At 45.0% G+C, this 21,745-nt stretch overlaps 1 protein-coding gene across 5 annotated transcripts; it reads right to left on the reverse strand.

Moving 5' to 3' along the window:
* Nucleotides 1–142: 142 nt before the first annotated feature.
* FAXDC2 (fatty acid hydroxylase domain containing 2) lies at nucleotides 143–21,745 on the reverse strand. Of its 5 annotated transcripts, none has more exons than XM_080988431.1 (9): nucleotides 21,670–21,745; nucleotides 14,659–14,715; nucleotides 10,322–10,413; nucleotides 10,127–10,230; nucleotides 8,023–8,144; nucleotides 5,860–6,065; nucleotides 4,985–5,090; nucleotides 2,766–2,932; nucleotides 143–1,670 (listed from the first exon to the last, which is right to left on the reverse strand). In XM_080988431.1, the coding sequence occupies exons 1-9, from the start codon at nucleotides 21,739–21,741 to the stop codon at nucleotides 1,514–1,516; spliced, it is 1,083 nt and encodes a 360-aa protein (XP_080844557.1). In that variant the 5' UTR covers nucleotides 21,742–21,745; the 3' UTR covers nucleotides 143–1,513. The 5 variants fall into 5 exon arrangements, with proteins under 5 accessions (XP_080844557.1, XP_080844556.1, XP_080844558.1 ...); XM_080988430.1 differs by having other exon boundaries at nucleotides 21,661–21,745; XM_080988432.1 differs by lacking the exon at nucleotides 21,670–21,745 and adding an exon at nucleotides 19,697–19,729.

A 21,745-nucleotide genomic window follows, 5' to 3' on the forward strand; every position in this document is an offset into this window, starting at 1 on the left:
AAGGTGCGTCTTGTGGTCTGGTGCGTCTTATAGAGCGAAAAATACGGTATATCCACATTTTTCCCTGATTGATTCAATGTGCCCTACAGCTAAAACAGAAACAGCTGCAAACATAAGGAAAAATAGAAATAAAAAAAATCAATTAAACATAGATAGAAATCTTTAATAGATCATATAGAGTGATAAAACTTTACCCCCCACCGCCTTTTTTACAGTTAAGCAGCACAAGAACTTCTTGCTATACAACAGCATGATGCCTTACATTGTACTGTTCAGTAGGACTACTCATTCAGCTTGGTACTCTGGGAGAAGGCAGATTTCAGTCCCCTGCTTTCTTCTGAGATTAGGAATACCGTATTTTTCTGTGTATAAGACACCCCCATGTATTTGACGAGCTCTATTTTTTAAAACCGAAATTAAGTTGTTTAGCTTTTTTGGGGTGTGGGTCAATTGCTCACCCGCCTGCCCGCCACTGCCGACCACTTGCCACAGCCACTGCTGATCACGCACCTTGCTGCAGCCAATTGTCTGCCCACTTGCCGCAACTAACAGCCCACCCACCCACAGCCGCCAATTGCCTGCCAATTGCCACAGCCAATTGCCAGCAGGCCTTGTAGCCACCAATCACCTGCCCAATCGCCACTGCCAATCTTCTGCTTGCTGCTTCCATTAATCACACATCCCCATCTGCATTCACTATCCATGTATAAGATGACACCCAATTTTTGCCTTTTTTTAGCAAAAAACATCCTCTTATACACAGGAAAATACGGTAAATGCTCTCGAATGTCCCTGCTCTTGGTCCTTTGTTGAGTCAGGCTAAAATTCTAACTTGGAATTCTATGAGAGTTGGTTGTTTTCTGTAAGCCAGAAAGTATATTCTCTCACCTCCAGCACCCTTTGTTATACAGTACTTTTAGCTGTTTGCTTTCCTTGGTCAACCACAACCATTTCTGTAGATCAGGGGTCTGCAACCTTTAAGACAAAAAGAGCCACTTGGACCCATTTCCGAAGAAAAAAAACTGGGAGCCGCAAAACCATTGCGACATTTAAAACAAATATATCTCCGGAGCCGCGATCTGACAGCGGGCAGGAAGGTGACGTCGGGACAGTGCGTGACTAACGCACACACCGCCCCCATGCAACGTTACAGCCAGTACAGCGCCCGCCACAGTGGGGAGTGTCGGGGCGCACAATGCGCCTCCTCCCCTTGCTAGTATCCGCCCCGGAGCCGCGGCAAAGGTGTAAAAGAGCCACATGCGGCTCCGGAGCCGCGGGTTACCTACCCCTGCTTGTAGATGCTACCATTCATTCATCTGTCATGGTGCTCTACAAACATGAGTGTTACCCTGATCCTTTTCAGAGGCTGTGTTATAGGTCAAGCTGTCTCTTGCCAATGAAAACATGAAACCTGCCACAATACTCTTGTAGAGTGCCTTGCGAGAAAATCTGATATCTCCTGATTCTTGTGATTATCTGGATGATGGCGAAGGAAATAAGTTGCACTTAAGGGTCACTCTGATTTCTTAGGACAATCAGGAATGCTTTCAGTGAGGGGGGTGAAGCTCAACAGAACTGTGTGTCTCTCGTAGGCCTTTGATTGCTTGAACAACAGATCTGTTCCATGCAGGCGGTCCAGCACACCCAAGACACCATAGCACTGATTGAATCTGGTGAAAAATAAAGGGAAATAATTACATACTTTTAATGGTGAACATACTGTAATAATGTAGGCGTTTCCCTTCCATTCAACCCTGACTTAATCATTTAAATTTTGATCCTCCATATTGTTTTGTACCATATTGTTGCTTTGAAGCTCTCTGCCATCTGAAAGCAGGATGAGGTGGGGGGCCTTGCATGTTTAAATTTTCTAGTTTTAAATAGATATGTTTGCGCAATAGTGACTTATCAGGTTTGTGAATGTTGTATACGGAAGGTTTTTTAATTTAAAAAGCCCAAAGTTTTTTTAAACACCCCACCCCACCCTGCAAAAAACAAAACCCAACCCCATAAAACTGCTATTTGCATTGGGAGGGAAACTTTCTATTGCTGCTTCCCCCACCCCCAACACAAATAACTCTGGCAATGGCTTTAGTTGCAAAGAGCATATTGGAAGAGTAAAACACTGCTGTTATTGAAAGTAGAAACACTACACTTAACTGTAATGTGACTCACAGAGCCAGAGTAGGAAATCAGTGGACCTCTAGATATTGTTGAAGCTCAATTTCTACCACCCCTGATCATTGGCCATGCTGGCTGGTGCTGATGGGAATTGGCAGTGATCTGGAGGGCCACAGATTGCCTTAGAGGTAATATTTATATGAGTGCCTGTTGGGGAATATTTCATCCCATGGATAGCAATATAGTTTGCCTAGACCAAATTCATTTCTGGCAGCGTGAGACCAGTTACATAAAGCCACAATAAGTAGCTGAGCACAGAGCGCAGAAGAGTATTTCCCCCACCCCCACCCCAGAAAACAAGATATGCCTGAAGATTTTGAGTACTTTCATATGCTAGGATAATAGTGGGTTTGGGGGGGAGGGGGGTATGGAAAGCATTAGAATAGATATTACAGAGATGCTGTGGCGAAAAGTTAGAATCTTCTTGTGTGTTGAACTTCAGCCAAGGCTTAGACAACGGTCCTAAGAATGCTGACAAAATTAAGTGAAGTCCGTTCCAGCAGCTGTATGCATCAACCCGTCCCCCCCCCCGGTCCCCATTCTGAGTGAGGGAAATGTGGCCTGTAAGAACAAAATCTAATTACTTGAGGTGATGATAGTCATGGAACTCTGGTGAGGGCAGGAAAGGTAAATGGTAACCACAGTGAGAAATGGTGGTGGCCAGAAAGGCAAGGGAGTGCCAAACCATGATGAATGTAACATGAGATCCCATGAGGATTGGGCCAGTCATCACAGGCAGCATGTTGGAAACCTGGAATATAAGTGCAGATTCATAATGGTGAACATGTACACAGAAAATATTCCTAAACAGAGGGTGGTGAGCTTCAAAGATTGATGCTCCACTGTTGAAAAGCTGGTGCTTTGAGTGCCATATATATTCTATGTGCAGATAAAAGGGTTTATTCAAAGAGATCTGCTGGGCGTTTTAACATCTGACGCTGCATATTGGTTGCAAATCTCCTTTGATGTTACTCCCCTGCTCCAAAAGTGCTTTAGTGCTAACCTGGTTCTGCCCTGGGCACTTGCTAACGTGAAAGAAGCAGCCGTGTCAAATTAATGGAAGGAAGAACCGTAGGCCTGGTCTCCCTCATACTTCGTTGATATGCCAGGGTGGGTGAGTAGCAATTGAAGTCCGTAAGCGGGAACAGGAGACTAGTAGGGCTACCTTTTGTATGCCTTATTTTACACCATCTTATTCCCAGAACCATGATTGGCTCGTATTACTTATTTTTGTCTGACATATGTCATCTATTCTCTTCTCAGCCTGTTGTGAGAGATCCCTTTTGAGGCAGCAGAGGAAAAGGAAATCATTCTGGATAGCTCAGTTGGTTAGAGCGTGGTGCTGATAGCACCAAGGTTGCAGGTTCGATCGCCAGATGGGACAGCTGCTTATTCCTGCAATGCAGGGTGTTGGATTAAATGATCCTCAGCGTCCCTTCCAACTCTTTAATTCTGATTCCTGTAACCCCCTCCAATTTTTTTAAAACAGTCAAAAGAGACAGGTTCTTACAGGATCACCTAAGTTGCTGCGTAATTCTACTAGGGTGAGATGAGTCACTTTAGAAATAGTCACCTTACTCAATAAGGAAAGCTGTTCCAACTCAAATGGGCAGACCAGTTCACTTAGCCCCTTCCCTGTGGATATGGCCAGCCAGAAGCAGTGGCTCAGAGAGGTCCTTAAGAATGTTCACACTTCAGCTCTCCCCACCCCTTTCCACTATCTCTCTTCTGTTCCCCCAAAGGCCATCTGTAGTCAGCTACCTTCTGGTCTTTCACCCATTAGGTCATCCAGCTGAGTCATTCAGTTTCTCCCAGTTTTCCTGAGATACTCGAGGCAGCTTCTAGCTCCCTGGCAGAAGTGCACTGCAGAGGGTTTTCAATAATTAGTACTGCTATCCTTGCTGGCTAAAGGAGTCATGTTGCTCACCTGCAATAAAACTACTTTTTAATATCCCCAAACAGACAACTAAGGTCTCCTAAGAAAATAATGGGAAATGCAGTACTTAAACTTGTTCGTATATTTTAAGGGACAGTAGTTCCACCCTAGGGACGCGGGTGGCACTGTGGTCTAAACCACTGAGCCTTGGGCTTGCCGATCAGAAGGTCGGTGGCTTAAATCCCAGTGACGGGGTGAGCTCCTGTTGCACTGTTCCAGCTCCTGCCAACCTAGCAGTTCGAAAGCACGTCAAAATGCAGGTAGATAAATAGGTAGCACTCCAGCAGGAAGCTAAACGGTGTTTCCATGCGCTCCTCTGGTTTCGGTGTTCTGTTGCACCAGAAGCAGCTTAGTCATGCTGGCCACATGACCTGGAAAAACTGTCTGCGGACAAACACCGGCTCCCTCGGCCAGTAAAGCGAGATGAGCACTGCAACCCCAGAGTCATTCATGACTGAACTTAACTGTCAGAGGTCCTTTACCTTTACCTTTACTTCCACCTTGCCTTAAAGTAGAGTCCTACACCTAGACCGTACCATTTTGGTTATAAAGCAGAGGTGGTTTTGAGAGTCATCCTCCTGCGTCTCTCTCATTCCACTGTGGTCAGTGAATGGGAATGTCTGACTGGCACCTCATAGGAACCTTCCTGAAGCAGACGGAAATGCCTCTGAGAAGATTCACAGCTAAGAACATTATTTTCTGTGGTCTCTGTGCAGTCTATACAGATTTTATGCCTATGCAGAGGTATATTGGAACATTTTATTTTTTTATTAAGTTATTCTTTATTATTTAACTTTATTAAGCCATGCAGCTCAGATATTGCAATGGTTCATTAGACTTCCTTCAGCTGCCAGTTGTGCCACTTACCACATGCTCAATTGGATGAGCATAGATAGAAGTTACACCGATAGGAGCGGTCCATTCATGGTGCTTTTTATGAATGTGTTTGTATAGGAGAGGGTGATGAAGAAGCCTGCAGGTGAAGAAGCAGAGACAATGTGCCATATTTTATCTGTGGGCAGAACAGCTGGTGTTGAGGCACCATGCAAGGCAGCTACTGTATTTACTCGAGTCTAATGCACAATGGAATCTAATGCACACCTCAATTTTCAGAACCTTAAAGCCAAAAAAGGTATTTGCTGGCGAATGTAAATGTGCCATCGAATCTAATGCACACCTTAATTTTCGCAATGTAATTTGGCCAAAAAAGGTGAGCATTAGATTCGAGTAAATATGAGGGGATGGGAATAACAGCATGATTACTTCACACTACATGTGCAATTGTGGCAACTACACTTCAGTAAAACAACCACCACCACTATCTAATCTATCGCATCCTGTTAGCTATGTTTAACTAGGAAATAACTTTTTTGAAGGTGTGGAAACCGGAGCCTTAAAATGCCAGTCTAAATTTAGCCTGTAGAATACTGCACATTAGAAGAAGAGGAGGAGGAGGAGTTTGGATTTGATATCCCGCCTTTCACTCCCCTTCAGGAGTCTCAAAGCGGCTAACATTCTCCTTTCCCTTCCTCCCCCACAACAAACACTCTGCGAGGTGAGTGGGGCTGAGAGACTTCAGAGAAGTGTGACTGGCCCAAGGTCACCCAGCAGCTGCATGTGGAGGAGCAGGGAATCGAACCCGGTTCACCAAATTACGAGTCCACCGCTCTTAGCCACTACACCACACTGGCTCTCCCAGGAGGGGAGCCCAGCATGTTACCTCAATGTAATGTGTGCCTTACCGGTGAGAGTAATAGAAGAGAATTTCCTCCAATAGCGTAAAGATTGCCAGCTCGAGAAGAAACCTATGGAAAGTGGGCAAGTGCAAACTGCATGGCTCCCCCCTCCATTTCATGATAGGGAGCATGAGGATAATCATGGGCAGAGAGATGAAAACATCATTGAACAGGGCTGTTCGTATGGCATTCTGCAGTTTTTTTCTGTCCACCTAGGGGGAGAGGCAAAATGAACCTGGGTCAAAATGTGGAACAGCACCGCCTATGCTGGGAGGAACATTCTGCAAGCCTGGAAGACTCTTGGCTACAGTTAGAGGCTTGAAGTGGCTTTTCCTCTCTACTTGCCAAATAAAAAGGCTTTACCGTATTTTTTGCACCATAACACTCACTTTTTTCCTCCTAGAAAGTAAGGGGAAATGTCTGTGCGTGTTATGGAGCGAATGCCTACGGATGGCGGGGGGATCTGCTGCAGTCGTGAGCAGAGGATCCATGGTTCCCCTTCCTTTCCTCCCCGTGGCTCGCTTTGAAACAGCAAAGCAGGAGAAGAGCAACTGAGTGGGGAGGAGAGAGGGACAGAGAGCCTGCTTTAAAGGAGCAAAGTGGGAGAGGAGAGGAGAGGAGAGGAGAGGAGCCGCTTACATGAGTGTAAGCGGCTCCTGTCCGGTTGGCTCCTTTAAAGCAAGCGGGCTCTCTGTCCCTCTCTCCTCCCCACTTGTTAAATAGCAGCAAAGTTTTTCGCAAGCAGGCTCTCTGTCCCTCTCTCCTCCCCACTTGCTAAATAGCAGCAAAGTTTTTCGCAAGCAGGCTCTCTGTCCCTCTCTCCTCCCCACTCTCTAAATAGCAGCAAAGTTTTTCGCAAGCAGGCTCTCTGTCCCTCTCTCCTCCCCACTCACTAAATAACAGCAAAGTTTTTCGCAAACAGGCTCTCTGTCCCTCTCTCCTCCCCACTTGCTAAATAGCAGCAAAGTTTTTCGCAAGCAGGCTCTCTGTCCCTCTCTCCTCCCCACTCTCTAAATAGCAGCAAAGTTTTTCGCAACCAGGCTCTCTGTCCCTCTCTCCTCCCCACTCACTAAATAACAGCAAAGTTTTTCGCAAACAGGCTCTCTGTCCCTCTCTCCTCCCCACTCCTCCTATAAGAGCCTTCTCCTCTTATACCCCTCTTCTGCATTATTAACAGCATCCTTCTCCACCCACCCCACGCGTGTTCCTTGTCCCTTGAGTGGTTTTCCTTCCCTCCCCACTTAAAACGTGGTTACAAAGCACGGATCCACATGGATCCTCAGGATTTTTGCACTGGGTCACCCCAAATTCACCATCAGATCACATAGCATGTCCATGGCTACAGCTTGTACCAAAAAAATCACGCACCCACTGTTGCCTGGGGCCGCAGTGGTGCAAAAACGCGGTTACAAAGCACAGATCCACATGGATCCTCAGGATTTTTGCATTGGGCTACCCCAAACTCACTGTCAGATCACATGACTGTGGCCACAGCATGAACCACAAAAATCATACATCCACTGTTTCGTTTAGAATATTTTTTTTCTTGTTTTCCTCTAAAAACTATGTGCGTGTTATGGTCGGGTGCATGTTATAGAGCGAAAAATACGGTAAATTCTAAATCTTCAGTCACTGCATATTCAGGCTTCATGGTCCTTGTGGAGCAATTAGGATAAAGGCACAGGAACAACACTGATGCTTTTTTTGTGGGACTGGGAAACAGTTCTCTTATTTTATTGAAGGTGCATCTTCTGTTAGGACAATTGGGACGATAAATTTACCCACCACTATAAAGAAAATGTTAGAATAACTAGCAGTCACTAAAAATGCCGCCGCCTTCCGTTCCAATTTTTAAATGTCTGCTGAAAACATTTTTATTCCGTAGGGCCTATGCAGGGAGCTGAAGCTCACTCTGAATGTGACCTTGGGCCAATCACTTTCTATCCTCAGTCTACGCTATTGCACAGAGCTAACGAAGGGAAGAAGACACTTCCTGGAGAAACAGATAAAAATAACAAAATGATATCTACCCAAATCAACATATTTTTAACTGCTGGATGTATCCCCTGACAAAGGCTAGAAAGGCTATCTGTGATGGGGAGGAATCAACAGCTCCCACTCAGAACAAACAAACACAGGGCTGCCATATTTGTGCAAGAAAATACCCACAGGATCATTCTTTCCCAACTGAATGCGGTATTGGGTGATGAAACTCGGCTTCCCAGTCACATCTGCTACCATCAAGATTCCATTGAAGCTCCAGAAAACCAGGACAGGAATTATTCCAGTGCCTGTAGTACAAGAAGAGGGAAAGAGTGAATGGGGACAGGAGGGCTTCTTTTGGGCTCAGACACAAGAGATGGAACCTAAACTTCCTAACCAGAGGACAGCAGCTCAATAAGAAAAGGATAAGAGCAGGAAATGAGCGGCATGGGAAGAGACCACAGTCATAGACGTTGTTCAAATGGACAAGCGGAAGGGAGAGACTAATTCTATTTTTGTCGACTGAATTTCATTGTGGCTTTCACTTGAGCAATTGCTAGAGCTTACGTTACTAGAGACTCTTACGTTCACGCCTGATGCTTCATAGTAGGAGTAGGGAACTTGTGGCCCTACAGATATTCTTGGAGTACAACTCCCTGAGCATTGGCCATGCTGGCTGGGGCTGATAGGAGTTGTGGTCCAACATCCTCTGGAGCAGGGGTCAGCAACCTAAGGCCCACAAGCGGCCCACAGGGGTCATTTAACTGGCCCACGAGCCGCCCGCTCGGAGAGTCCCCGCATGCTGCACTAAACCGGCGCAGCGCTGAAAATTGCATCTGCGCATAACGCAGATGTTGGAAATTGTGCGCGATCCAGCCCATGGAGGGATCTACTGAAGTGAACCAGCTCAGGCGAGGTAAACCTTGCTGACCCCTGCTCTGGAAGGCCACAAGTTCCCCTGCTATTTGCATTATACCAGTGGGGGCTACATAGGAAGAGATGCAAAAGGTTCCTTGGTGAGATGCAGCACCATAACAACAACAACAACAACAACAACAACAACAACAACAATAACCTTATTATTTATACCCCACCCATAATAATAATACAGCAACAAAACATCAAAAATTAAAAACTTCCTTAAAAAGGGCTGCCTTTAGATGTCTTCTAAAAGTCAGATAGTTGTTTATTTCCTTGACATCTGATGGGAGGGCATTCCACAGGGTGGGCACCACTACCAAGAAGGCCCTCTGCCTGGTTCCCGGTAACCTCACTTCTCGCAGTGAGGGAACCACCAGAAGGCCCTCGGTGCTGGACCTCAGTGTCTGGGCTGAACGATGGGGGTGGAGACGCTCCTTCAGGTATGCTGGGCCGAGGCTGTTTAGGGCTTTAAAGGTGAGCACCAACTCTTTGAATTGTGTTCAGAAACGTACTGGGAGCCAATGTAGGTCTTTCAGAATCGGTGTTACATGGTCTCGGCGGCCACTCCCAGTCACCAGTCTAGCTGCCGCATTCTGGATTAGTTGTAGTTTCCATGTCACCTTCAAAGGTAGCCCCACATAGAGCACGTTGCAGTAGTCCAAGCGGGAGATAACTAGAGCACATACCACTCTGATGAGACAGTCTGTGAGCAAGCAGGATCTCAGCCTGCATACCAGGTGGAGCTGGTAGACAGCTGTCCTGGACACAGAATTGATCTGCACCTCCATGGACAGCTTTGAGTCCAAAATGACTCCCAACTTCCTTCCATGAACGACGAGTGTTGTATCAGTAGGCAGAGTACTGTTGTGAGTTTGTAGGGTGTGAGGCACCATAATGTTCCAATAAAATTAGAATTAATGAAGGTTGGAGAGTTAATCTGTGCCCTGGCCACAGCCCCAAACTTTTAAATTAAGTCACCTCACATAACTCTGCATGTTGTGAAGGAAAGGAGGAATAGGGACAGTATGTATTATTGGGCAATCAGGACGTTTTGCCTAACTTATGTATCAGCAAGCTTGGCTTCAATGGGGCACACGCCCAATGGTGAACAGATATGACAAGGTGTTATCTTACAGGAATACTTTTATATTCAAAACCACCCTTATACATAGATAAGAAATGAGCTTATTATAAGTATTACTATTTCTGCCTTTTCCCCCAATTTGAGACTCAGGCAGCTTACACAGATAAAATAGAACAAGTTAAAAACATAGAAAAGACCATTATTAAAATGGAATTAAATACTAACAGAATTGAAAGAGCCATTAAAAACACAGACAATAACTGACTTCAGTTCAAAGTGACTCACAAACTATGAAAATCGCCCATTCATTTCTGCCTAGGAGGTGGTACAAGTTCTCCCACTGAGTCTGCCAGAACAAGCCAGAGGCTCCCCAGAATTTCTCCAGGTGCCTGAAACACAAAAGAGATCCTGTGACAGTAGTAGTTGCTGCTTTCCTTTTGGCCAAACCATTCTTGAGCTCCAGGGACCTGGTGGACTTACCATGTGACTGAGTTCCTGAAAGCAACAAACATGAGCAGGGCAGGACCCAGTATAAAGGCAGCGATCTTCATCGAATCCCAGAACTTCCATACCTGAGAATACAAGAAAACACAAGGACATATTCAATGTCAATAAGCCAAAAAATGGAGAGAATGAGAGGCACAGAATAGGGGAATCTAGCAAGTATGAATGTACTTTAAAGGAGTTATATAAAACCTTGGAAAGGTTGACAGAACTTACACCCCGCTCATCCACTCTCCAAAAAGCTACTGCTCCTTGCCTTGGGGAAAGACAGACTGGAAGCTCTGTAGGTGTTTGCTCTCAACCTCCTTCCATGAATGACAAGTGTTATATCAGTAGGCAGAGTACTGTTGTGGGTTTGTAGGGTGTGAGGCACCCTAATTAGAATTAATGAAGGGTTGGAGAGTCAGTCTCTGGTTTGGATGCAGCTCATGTTGATTATTAGGTAAGCAAAGCCTGGTGATAACCTGGAAGATTAATCCAGGCCCATAAAGTGCAAGGCAATGGCTAGAGCCCCGCCCTGAGCCCTGGGTTAGCCAGAAAGACAGTGCCAGAGTGGGGAGGGGGTAGGTTCACGATTGCTGTGGGCAACAATGCACCGTATTTTTCACTCCATAAGACGCACCTGACCATAAGACACACCTAGTTTTTAGAGGAGCAAAACAAGAAAAAAATATTATGAACGAAACAGTGGATGTATGATTTTTGTGGTTCATGCTGTGGCCACAGACATGATATGTGATTTGACGGTGAGTTTGGGGTAGCCCAATGCAAAAATCCTGAGAATCCATGTGGATCCATGCTTTGTAACCACGTTTTTGCGCCATTGCGACCCCACGAAACAGTGGGTGCATGTTTTTTTGGGTGCAGGCTGTAGCCATGGACATGCTATGTGATTTGATGGTTAATCTGGGGTGACCCAATGCAAAAATCCTGAGGATCCATGTGCTTTTACCTCCCCGCTTCCAGGCAGCCTCCTTTATCGCTAGCGTCCCTTATCTCTCTCCTGATCGCTTGCTGATCAGCTGCTCAGTGGCTTCGTTTCAACACCCCCTTCCCTCTTGTTTGCCCTAGCATCTTTTCCTTAGCTGGAACAGTTTTATCCTCCTTCTTTTCTTCTAATTTCTCTCCTCATTGCTTGTTTTAGTACAGTGGTACCTCAGGTTACATACGCTTCAGGTTACATGTGCTTCAGGTTACAGACTCCGCTAACCCAGAAATAGTATCTCAGGTTAAGAACTTTGCTACAGGATGAGAACAGAAATCATGCTCTGGCAGCACAGCAGCAGCAGGAGGGCCCATTAGCTAAAGTGGTGCTTCAGGTTAAGAACAGTTTCAGGTTAAGAACGGACCTCCGGAACGAATTAAATATGTAACCAGAGGTACCACTGTATTCCTGTCTCCTCTCCTTGCAAGTTTGCTGTCTTTACGTCCCCACTCCCAGGCAGCCTCCTTTCTCGCTAGAGTCCCTTATCTCCCTCTTTCTAAAAGAGGGCCCCTCCCTCAGCCCCTTCCCTCTTTCTAAAAAAAAAAAAAAAGGCATGATCTGCTTTTCGCCCCGGGCAATTCAGCTCCAGGGACCACACACTCGCTCCATAAGACGCACAGACATTTCCCCTTACTTTTTAGGAGGAAAAAAGTGTGTCTTATGGAGCAAAAAATACGGTAAGCTAAAGGAAAAACGGTTGTGCTTTGCAGGAAGTTTCCAAGCTGTAGAAAGGGGAATCAGAGCAATGTGGGATGACAGTTTGAATCCAAGCAGCAGCCATGGAAGAAACGGAACCCGCTTGGAGGGTAATGTTTTTTACCTCCCAATGTAGGCTCAGGTATGTATACCGTATTTTTCACTCGATAACACGCACCTGACCATAACACACACATAGTTTTTAGAGGAGGAAAACAAGAAAAAAAATTCTGAATGAAACAGTGGATGTATCATTTTTGTGCTTCATGCTGTGGTCACAGACATGTGATTTGACGGTGAGTTTGGGGTAGCCCAATGCAAAGATCCTGAGAATCCATGTGGATCTGTGCTTTGTAACCACGTTTTTGCACCATTGCAGCCCCAGGCAACAGTGGGTGCGTGATTTTTTTGGTGCAGGCTGTAGCCATGGACATGCTATGTGATCTGATGGTGAATTTGGGGTGACCCTATGCAAAGATCCTGAGGATCCATGTGGATCCGTGCTTTGTAACCACATTTTTGCACCATTGCAGCCCTGTTTTTGCATCAGATCATTGCTATGTGATCTGATGGTGAATTTGGGGTGACCCAATGCAAAGATCCTGAGGATCCATGTGGATCCGTGCTTTGTAACCATGTTTTTGCACCATTGCAGCCCTGTTTTTGCATCAGATCATTGCTATGTGATCTGATGGTGAATTTGGGGTGACCCTATGCAAAGATCCTGAGGATCCATGTGGATCCGTCCTTTGTAACCACGTTTTTGCACCATTGCAGCCCTGTTTTTGCATCAGATCATTGCTATGTGATCTGATGGTGAATTTGGGGTGACCCTATGCAAAGATCCTGAGGATCCATGTGGATCCGTGCTTTGTAACCACGTTTTAAGTGGGGAGGGAAGGAAAAACATAGAAGGGACAAGGAGCACCGAGAGGGGTGTGCGGAGAAGCAGCTGGCTAAGAATGCAGGAGAGGGGTTTTACCGGAGGGAGGAAAGGAAGGCAAAAGTTCCCCCCCCCCACGCACCCACCCAAGCCAGCCAGCTCTCTCTCCCCCCCCCCACCTGCATGTTGCAGCACCGGAGCACAAGAGGAATTAGAAGGAAGGACGCTCTGCTTTCCCCTCTGCTTGCCTGGAGGGGAGGGGTTTTCTCTGCTCTTTGTTCCGTTTGAGCAAACACAGTAACAAACAGAAGCGGGTGGGCAGTAAGACCCTGAGGCAGAATGCAGGAAAGCAGCAGCTTCCTCTTTTCAAGGCTTCCCTTCTCCGGACGATTGATATTTGCCTGATTTTTGCCTTCACTCGCGCCTGTCGGCTCCAGGGACCACACATTTGCTCAATAACACGCACAGACATTTCCCCTTACTTTTTAGGAGAAAAAATCTGCGTGTTATAGAGGGAAAAATACGGTATATGTGCAAATATACCATATATTATAAAGACACCACAGTCCCCATGGTGCCTCAGTTCCTAAGGAAACTCAGGCCCTGGGTTAAGTGCCTGGACCCCTGGAATCTCACACTGCTGTAGAGATTGGGGTGGTGTGTCACAGGATTGTTCTGAAATGTTGATGAGAAATTATTAGCATTGATCTGCTGGAATAAGCAGTGGACTTTAACACCAATTCTATTGACCGGTGAAGGTGACACCCTAGTTTAGCTTCCATTTCGTCAAACACACACACACACACACACACACACACACCATAATTAAATGGGTAACTACAGGGCTTGAACTAATCTCCATTGTTATTCAATATCTATATGAAGACAATGGGAATGGTTATTAGGAATCTTGCAGGGAGGTGCCCTCAGAATGCAAATGACAAGCTGCTCTCTCTCTCCACAGCACCTTAATCTGAACAGAATGTAGAGTTTCTGAGAAAAACAAGCTGAGCTTGAATCCTGGAAAGACAGAGGCACTGTGGGTAATCGTTTCCACGTCCAAGAAATTGGTCAACTGCCTACCTACCCTGGATGGGGTTGCAATGCCCCTGAAAGAGCAGATTCACAGTTGGGGGGGGGGGGCTTCTGGATCCAACTCCAGAAGGTAGTTGGATCATTGGAGGTAGCCTCAGTGGCTAGAAGTGCCTTTTACCAACTGAAAATGGTACAACAGCCATGACCATTCCTGAACTGGGAAACTTGGCCACAGTAGTTTATGCATTGGATAGTTCAAGACTGGATTACTGTGATGTGGGGATTCCCTGGCACCTCCATTTAGTGCATGTTATTGTTTTATTCTGTTTGTAAATCTCTTTGAGGTTTTAAAATATATATACAATCAAGCATTAGATACATTTTATGAAATAAATGAAAATAATGGAAAGCTATCTTGCTCTCCCTGCCCAAATCCAGGCCTGCACGTCCCAAAGGAACGGTTACCGTGTATTTTAATTCTGTATTGATTTTGTAGTTGTACACCAGTTATATTTTGGGATAGAAGTGGTATATAAAAATGAATAAAGAAAAATAATGCAGCGAATTCAAAAGGAAGCATCAGGAGCGCACTCTGAGCGCATTCCAAAATTCCTTTGTAGCTATGGATTGAATTCTCTGCTTTTGGAATTCGGCACCTTTCCTTATCAACTTTAAAACTGTACCACTGAAAGCTGTGGGAGTGGTACCTTTTACCTGTCTCTGATGTCCTCGGGAGCTAGGTTCCCAGCATGTAGCACCTTCCTTCATCATCTGAAATGCAAATCAATACACAAAATTAAACTGAAACTGGGACTGAAGATGAGGGTTCATGACTTATAATCTGATTGTGCCAGTCAAGGCCATGGGAAAAGCCTATACAGTGGTACCTCGGGTTACAAACACTGCGGGTTATAGACTCCGCTAACCCAGAAATAGTACCTCGGGTTAAGAACTTTGCTTCAGGATGAGAACAGAAATCGTGCTCCGGCGGCGTGGCAGCAGCAGGAGGCCCCATTAGCTAAAGTGGTGCTTCAGGTTAAGAACAGTTTCCGGTTAAGAATGGACCTCCGGAACGAATTAAGTTCATAACCAGAGGTACCACTGTACTCATCTAGCGGCCTCGTGGATTGCTGACACCTGGGGCGGTCTCACCCCCCCCCCCCCGTAGACTGGGCAGCTGGGGTTGGGGTGCGCACTGCCAGGGTTCCTTGCCTGTCATGGGGGCACCTGATTGCACCCCTTCAAAAATGTTGGCTCGGGGCCATGGCCCCAATGCCTCTCCCACACTACGCCTCTGTAATTATTGAAACGATGCCAATCTTCAATGAGTACACAAACCCATTCTCGTCCTCATAAACAGAACATGTCTTGAGAAATTTCTCTTTCAAAATCCATTTTCAGATTATGGGAGTTGCCTAATTGCTTAAAGCAATTTCTTACACAACGCTCCACAAGAGTTTTGATTAGGACATCATCATCATCATCCTTTTTATTCGACCATCAGTCAGAAAAAAGTACATTTTGTCAATACACAGTTAAAAACATCCAGGAAGATTTTAAAACTTAGCCAACGGATTTTAAAACTTAGCCAACACTAAAATGGGCTAAACAGATAGCCCCATATCAATACAGTCAATTATAGTCTTGCGACGCTTAAAAGCTAAGAGAAATTTGGCCACCAAGGAAGGTATAGCTCTAGTGGCGTTGTTCAGCAAGTGTAAAACCTGGTTTTCTCCGGGTAGGAAGCTGAATTGACATAGGAGTGGGTCTATAAAATTTTGTCTAAGCTCTGCATAAGAAGGGCAAGTCAAGAGAATGTGTTCGGTGGACTCAACCACCCCCATGGCACAATGACAAGTTCTCTGGGCGTATGGTACTCCCCTGTACCTTCCCCACAATATCGCAGAGTCAAGGACATTTAATCTAGCCGCTGTAAGAAGTCTACGGTATTCCACATAGTGGATTTCTGCAAGGTAGGGGGCTGGTATGGTCTGATAAATCTGGTCCCCTAGGAACATCCCTGGTTTTACCTGGGCTATGTCCTCTTGTCTGGCAATGTCACTCAGTCTCCGGGAGATCACAGCTCTAGCTTGATTGTACATCATAGACTCGAAGTAAAGGAGAGACAATCCGCAGGATTGAACCTCATTAATGACCTCCCTTTCCCACGATGATTGGAAATCGTCCCTCAATATCAAGGGGGCAATACCCACTGGCTTAAAACAAAGCTTGAGCCATAGCCAGAGCTTCGTCTTCAAGGCCACATACCGTAGAGCTTGCCAGCCGACCTCTAATCTCATAACCGCACCCGCTACCGAGGGGGGAATCCTAAGGATGGCTCTAAGGAATCTCGTTTGGATAGAATCCAGTTTCAAAAAATCCCTACGGGAGCCTAAAGAGATGCCCACCAAAAGAAGGGGGAGGACTTTCATTTGAAAGAGTCTCAAAGCTATCTTCACTGATTGAGCCTGGTTCTTAGCATATAGAGATCTAATCTGGATGGCTGCTTTAGATGCGTTAGTTTTGAAGGAAAGCCATTCCTGCTCTGTTATTGGCATTCATGCCAGTTTTGCCTACCAGGTGCCTGTGGGAAGCCAGTAAGCAGGATACGAGTACTATAGCCCTCTGCTGCTCACGATCCCCAGCAACCAGTGTTAGAAATTAGCCAGGTGTGTTTTGTGACTGGCAAGTGTCGAATTGTGACCACATGGAGATCTCTGGATACCAGGTTGGTGACTGACATCTCTATCTGGCTGGCCCCTCCAGTCAGCAGGTAAGCAGAAGCATTTATTTATTGCATATCTAGCCCACTTTTTTCTCTAAGGTGTACATGGTTCGCCCCCCTCCTCAGTTAATACCTACAACAACGCCTGTGAGGTAGGTTAAGAGGCTGTGGCTGGCCAAGGTCACCCAGTGAACTTTATGACTGAGTGGGGATTTGAAAACTGATTCCCCACCCAAGTCCTAGTCCAACATTCTAATCACTACACCATATGGGCTTCCCAGAGTACTTCTACTGTTCCGCCAGGCCTTTGGGCAGGATGCAGTTTGGCGTGCTTTTCTTTGTATAAAACAAGCCCGAAGGAGGCCCCTAACCAGCTCACAGGTCCTTGTATGATCAGTGAAAACAGTTAGTCCTGGCAAAGTATTAACCACTCTCAACTCCAACCTGACAATTGCCACCTGCCCAGATTTTAACTTGTCTGAATTAATTTTAAGATGTATTTTAATTAATTGATGTCTGTTTTTATGCATATTGTGTTGTTTTTATGATGTTAGCCGCTCTGAGCCTGGCCTCAGATACAAATAAAAATTATTATTATTTTATTATAGGGCAGCTATATAAATTAAGTAGGTAAATAAATATGGGGAAAGGAAAATGTCCCTTAGAGAAGGATCTGAACTATTCCCCTTGAAGCTTGAATTAGTTTTTATTCTGCATTGATGTTTTTTTGTGTTGTAAACCACTTTGAGATTTTTTTTTAGATCAATAAATAAAGTGGTATAGATGATGATGATGATCATCATCACCACCACCACCACTACCACTACTGCTAAACAGGTGCCTAGATATTCTGTTGTGGCGACTGTAACCTAGGTGTAAGTTGCCATTTGGTGATTAGCTTATATATCTGAGTTTCTAACACTGTTCACACCTATTCTGTGTCAGTGCCATTGGGGAGAGAAAAAACATTGGACATCTCTCAACATACAAGAAGAAGAAGAAGAAGAAGAAGAAGAAGAGGAATTTGGATTTGATATCCCGCTTTATCACTACCTGAAGGAGTCTCAAAGCGGCTAACATTCTCCTTTCCCTTCCTCCCCCACAACAAAAACTCTGTGAGGTGAATGGGGCTGAGAGACTTCAGAGAAGTGTGACTAGCCCAAGGTCACCCAGCAGCTGCATCTGGAGGAGCAGAGACGCGAACCCGGTTCCCCAGATTACGAATCTACCGCTCTTAACTACTACACCACACTGGCTCTCGACCATCCCTTAGCATTACACAACAGCCTTCTAGGCAAAACTATAGCAGTTTTCACAAAGAACAAATTCATATGCATATTTCCCCACTTTTGCTATTGTCTCAGATGCCCATTATTGATTCATAAACACATGGACACCCAAGGTTCTCCTATGACTCTTCCTATATACAGCCGTACCTTGGAAGTCGAACGGAATCCGTTCCGGAAGTCCATTTGACTTCCAAAACGTTCGAAAACTAAATTGCGGCTTCTGATTGGCTGCAGGAATCCAAGGTCCAAGGTACACCTGTACTTAAGAACGTGGGTTAGACAACATGAACATTTGAGCATGAATGGTGGACGCCAGTGATGTCATTTTGAAGATATGGAGGTAGTTTATTTTGTGAACGTGCTTTATATTCTCTCTGAATCCTGAACATTTTGCAGTCCCCTTTGTGTCAACGGAATTTCAAGGACAAAGCAGAGAGCAAAATCAGGTGCATTTTCAAAGGACCAAAGAGAATATATTATTTCCAGAATATATTATTTCATAACACAAACGATCTGGATGTTGTTCAACTAAGTTTTCCTCAGAGTAGACCCATTAAAATTTATATCATTATAAGATCACCCTGGAGAATAAGTGGTTGGCCTAGAAGGCATAGATGTCTGGTCTGATCTTTAGTACACTTTCAGAATACAGAACATGGATTTTCAAAGGACCTCATCTGACATGCCCCTAGATCAGGTGTTGGCAATCCTGAGAGAAATACAAGGTCAGGGAAAAGTGCAGCCTGCCTGGTTTCTGTGCTGGACCAAAAACTGTCCGAGAGAACCCGAAGGCCCATAAAGTGACAATTGACTTGTTTTCTTCTGAACTTTGTGCTCTGTTTGCTGACTCATATCTTCTGAGCCAAAAGGCTTTTCACTAGAAAGAAAACTTTAAAAAGGGAAAGGAGAAACTGCTCTGGTATGGACACATCTGCTAAAACATACTCAATTACATAGAATAGGCCTAATCTTCCTGCTGAAGTAAGGCTTTTTTTCTTGATTAAAAAAGACCTTTTACCTCATTTTCCATAAGTCCCTTTGCCCATTATACTGCCTTTATCAATGCAGATTGCATTAATGTGCTCTCTGTAAATATAGATATGTTATCTCTGAAAGAAGATAAGCTAAGATGTTTGCTTTAAGAATGTGCATACTTAGCAAAAAATAAAATAAGCCTGGGAGTTTACGTTTTCTACCTGATCCCTTCATTAATTTCTCTAAGAGTCAAGGATAAATTCCTGTTTGGGCCTCATTCAAGTCAGGAGCTACTTTCCGTTTATAAGAGGGATAAAAAAATCTCTATCCCATGCTAGCAGATGGTAACAGAATGGAAATAAGTGCAAATACGTCTTTGCTTATTCCTCTGTCTGATACATTTGTCATTTAACAAATTTATAGACCATTTCATGACATGAAGCCTTCAAAGTGGTGGACAAGATAGAAACAGAAGGAGACCAAACACATGCTCTAAAAACAATAATTCCATCATTATATTCTAAATAATAAACCCATTTCTGGAGACACCTCAGGGAAAGGCTTCCTAAAGCAAAAATAGGCATCTATTTTTGGTACCCAGGCACCATGATACCAGGGGTCTGTCTAATTTTGGCTGGTAATTATCTCTACATGCAGGTAGTATTGTGCCTAGCATCATTAGCTGCGTCCTTTCCCAAACTGCTAGCCAACATTTTAAATATCTTTCCGTTTGTCCCTGTACTTGAACAATTCTTGTTGTTACCCATTTCTTCCCCTTCATGGATCACTGCCTTGCCGTGGCGAAGGGGCTTGAAGAACTCAGAGCAGCTATGAACTATGCCGAGCAGGGCACCCAAGATGGACAGGTCATAGTGGAGAGTTTTGACCAAACGTGATCCACCTGGAGCAGGAACCGGCAAGCCACTCCAGTATCCCTGCCAAGAAAACTCCATGGACAAAGACAACAGGCATATAAAAGTTATGACGCTGGAAGATGAGCCCCTCAGGTCGGAAGGCGTCCAACATGCTACTGGGGAAGAGCGGAGGACAAGTACAAGTAGATCCAGAGCTGATGAAGCGGCTGGGCTAAAGCCGAAAGGACGTTCAGTTGCGGATATGCCTGGAAGCGAAAGGAAAGTCCAATGCTGTAAAGAAAAATATTGCATAGGAACCTGGAATGTAAGAACTATGAACCTGGGTAAGTTGGATGTGGTCAAAAATGAGATGGCAAGAATAAATATTGACATCCTGGGCATCTCTGAACTAAAATGGATGGGAGTGGGCGAATTCAGTTCAGTTCGGATGACCGTCCGGATGACCACTACTGTGGGCAAGAAACCCGCAAAAGAAATGGAGTGGCCCTCATAGTCAACAAAAGAGTGGTGAAAGCAGTACTGGGATGCAATCTCAAAAATGAGGACTTGAAATTGATCCCAGAAACACATAGGCAGCCAAAGAAGCTGGCATGTTATTAGGTATGGTAAGATCAAAATGCTCACTGGAAGGACAGATCCTGAAGCTGAGGCTCCACTACTTTGGCCACCTCATGAGAAGAGAAGACTCCCTGGAAAAGACCCTGATGTTGGGAAAGATGGAGGGCACAAGGAGAAGGGGACGACAGAGGACAAGACGGTTGGACAGCGTTCTCGAAGCTACAAACATGAGCCTGACCAAACTGCAGGAGGCAGTGGAAGACAGAAGTGCCTGGTGTGCTCTGGTCCTTGAGGTCACGAAGAGTCGGACACGACTAAACAACTAAACAACAACAACAAGATCAAAATGCTTGGTCCCCACGAGAATCTTTGGCATGCTGCCTCTGTAGCTGGAGGCTATTGAAAACCATCACAACTAGTAACTGCAATATTCTGCACAATTTAATCTACAGTAATCGCCTTTTAAATCTTTCTTAATTTGCTAACATTGTTTAGAAAGCAATGCCACAGTTTAACCACCCAGTCTGCCAGCTTTCCTAACCAACAGCACACCCTTTTTATCTGGATTAAGATTCAGCTTGCTCCCCTTATCCATCTCAAAAGTGCCTCCGGAGGATGTGGTGATTTCCAACAGCCTCCCTGGGACTAGCAAATGGAATTCTGTATCATTTGCATACTGGTGTCACTGCAGCCTAAGCCTCCTAATGACCTCCCCCAAGGATGTCAGGTAGGTGTTGAAAAGCATAAGGGACAAGATAAAATCTCCTCCTAGCTAGCTCCATCGTTAGAGAAAGAACTAGAGTCACTATAATACTGTTAGTTTAAGGTGGAGTAAGTATTCTGACTTTCAAGCTGCAAAGAAATTTTCCAAACTGTCATTAAAAATATACTCTGCCTCCTTCCCCCCCTGACTGTCCCAGCTCAGTTGACAGAAACTCTGAGAACTTAGTGCTTTACAGGAAACTGCCACGGGGATAATAGTCATTCCCTAATACAAGCCTCAGTGAAATGACTGAGAGATCTAAGTAGGCAGTTTGTACTGGAAAACTGCGGGTTTACTCAAAACCAACTCCCACTGAGTTCAGTGTTACTTACTTCCAAGGAAATAATTATAGGGCTGCAGTCGTAACACCTATCACTAGTTACAAATCTGCAAAAGTTGAATTATCCCAGTTTCTCTCTCTCAAAGCAACGCAGCTACTATTCTTAAAATAAATTTAGGTACTCCAGAGTGAAAACAACTATTTTAATTGTGCTTTCTCCGTTCCAATTTCTTGCTTCCCTAGCTATTTACCTGACCAACCTGCGCTCGCCAACTGCTCCGGCAAGTATTTCTGCCTTCTGTCTCGTCTGTTGTTGTTGCTGGTAGCTGCATTCAG

This window comes from Podarcis pityusensis (genome assembly GCF_964106645.2).
Source record: "Podarcis pityusensis genome assembly, chromosome: 2".
In the NCBI taxonomy this organism is placed as follows: Eukaryota; Metazoa; Chordata; class Lepidosauria; order Squamata; family Lacertidae; genus Podarcis; species Podarcis pityusensis.

Excerpts from the sequence above, each read along its gene's own strand:
- FAXDC2 (XM_080988430.1), bottom strand. The coding sequence starts at position 21,741 with ATGCAGCTACCAGCAACAACAACAGACGAGACAGAAGGCAGAAATACT. Across the intron at positions 5,091-5,859 it reads CTCTTCTATTACTCTCACCG|GCTTCTTCATCACCCTCTCC; the intron begins GTAAGGCACACA and ends CTTCACCTGCAG. Across the intron at positions 1,671-2,765 it reads CATGACTATCATCACCTCAA|ATTCAATCAGTGCTATGGTG; the intron begins GTAATTAGATTT and ends ATTTTTCACCAG.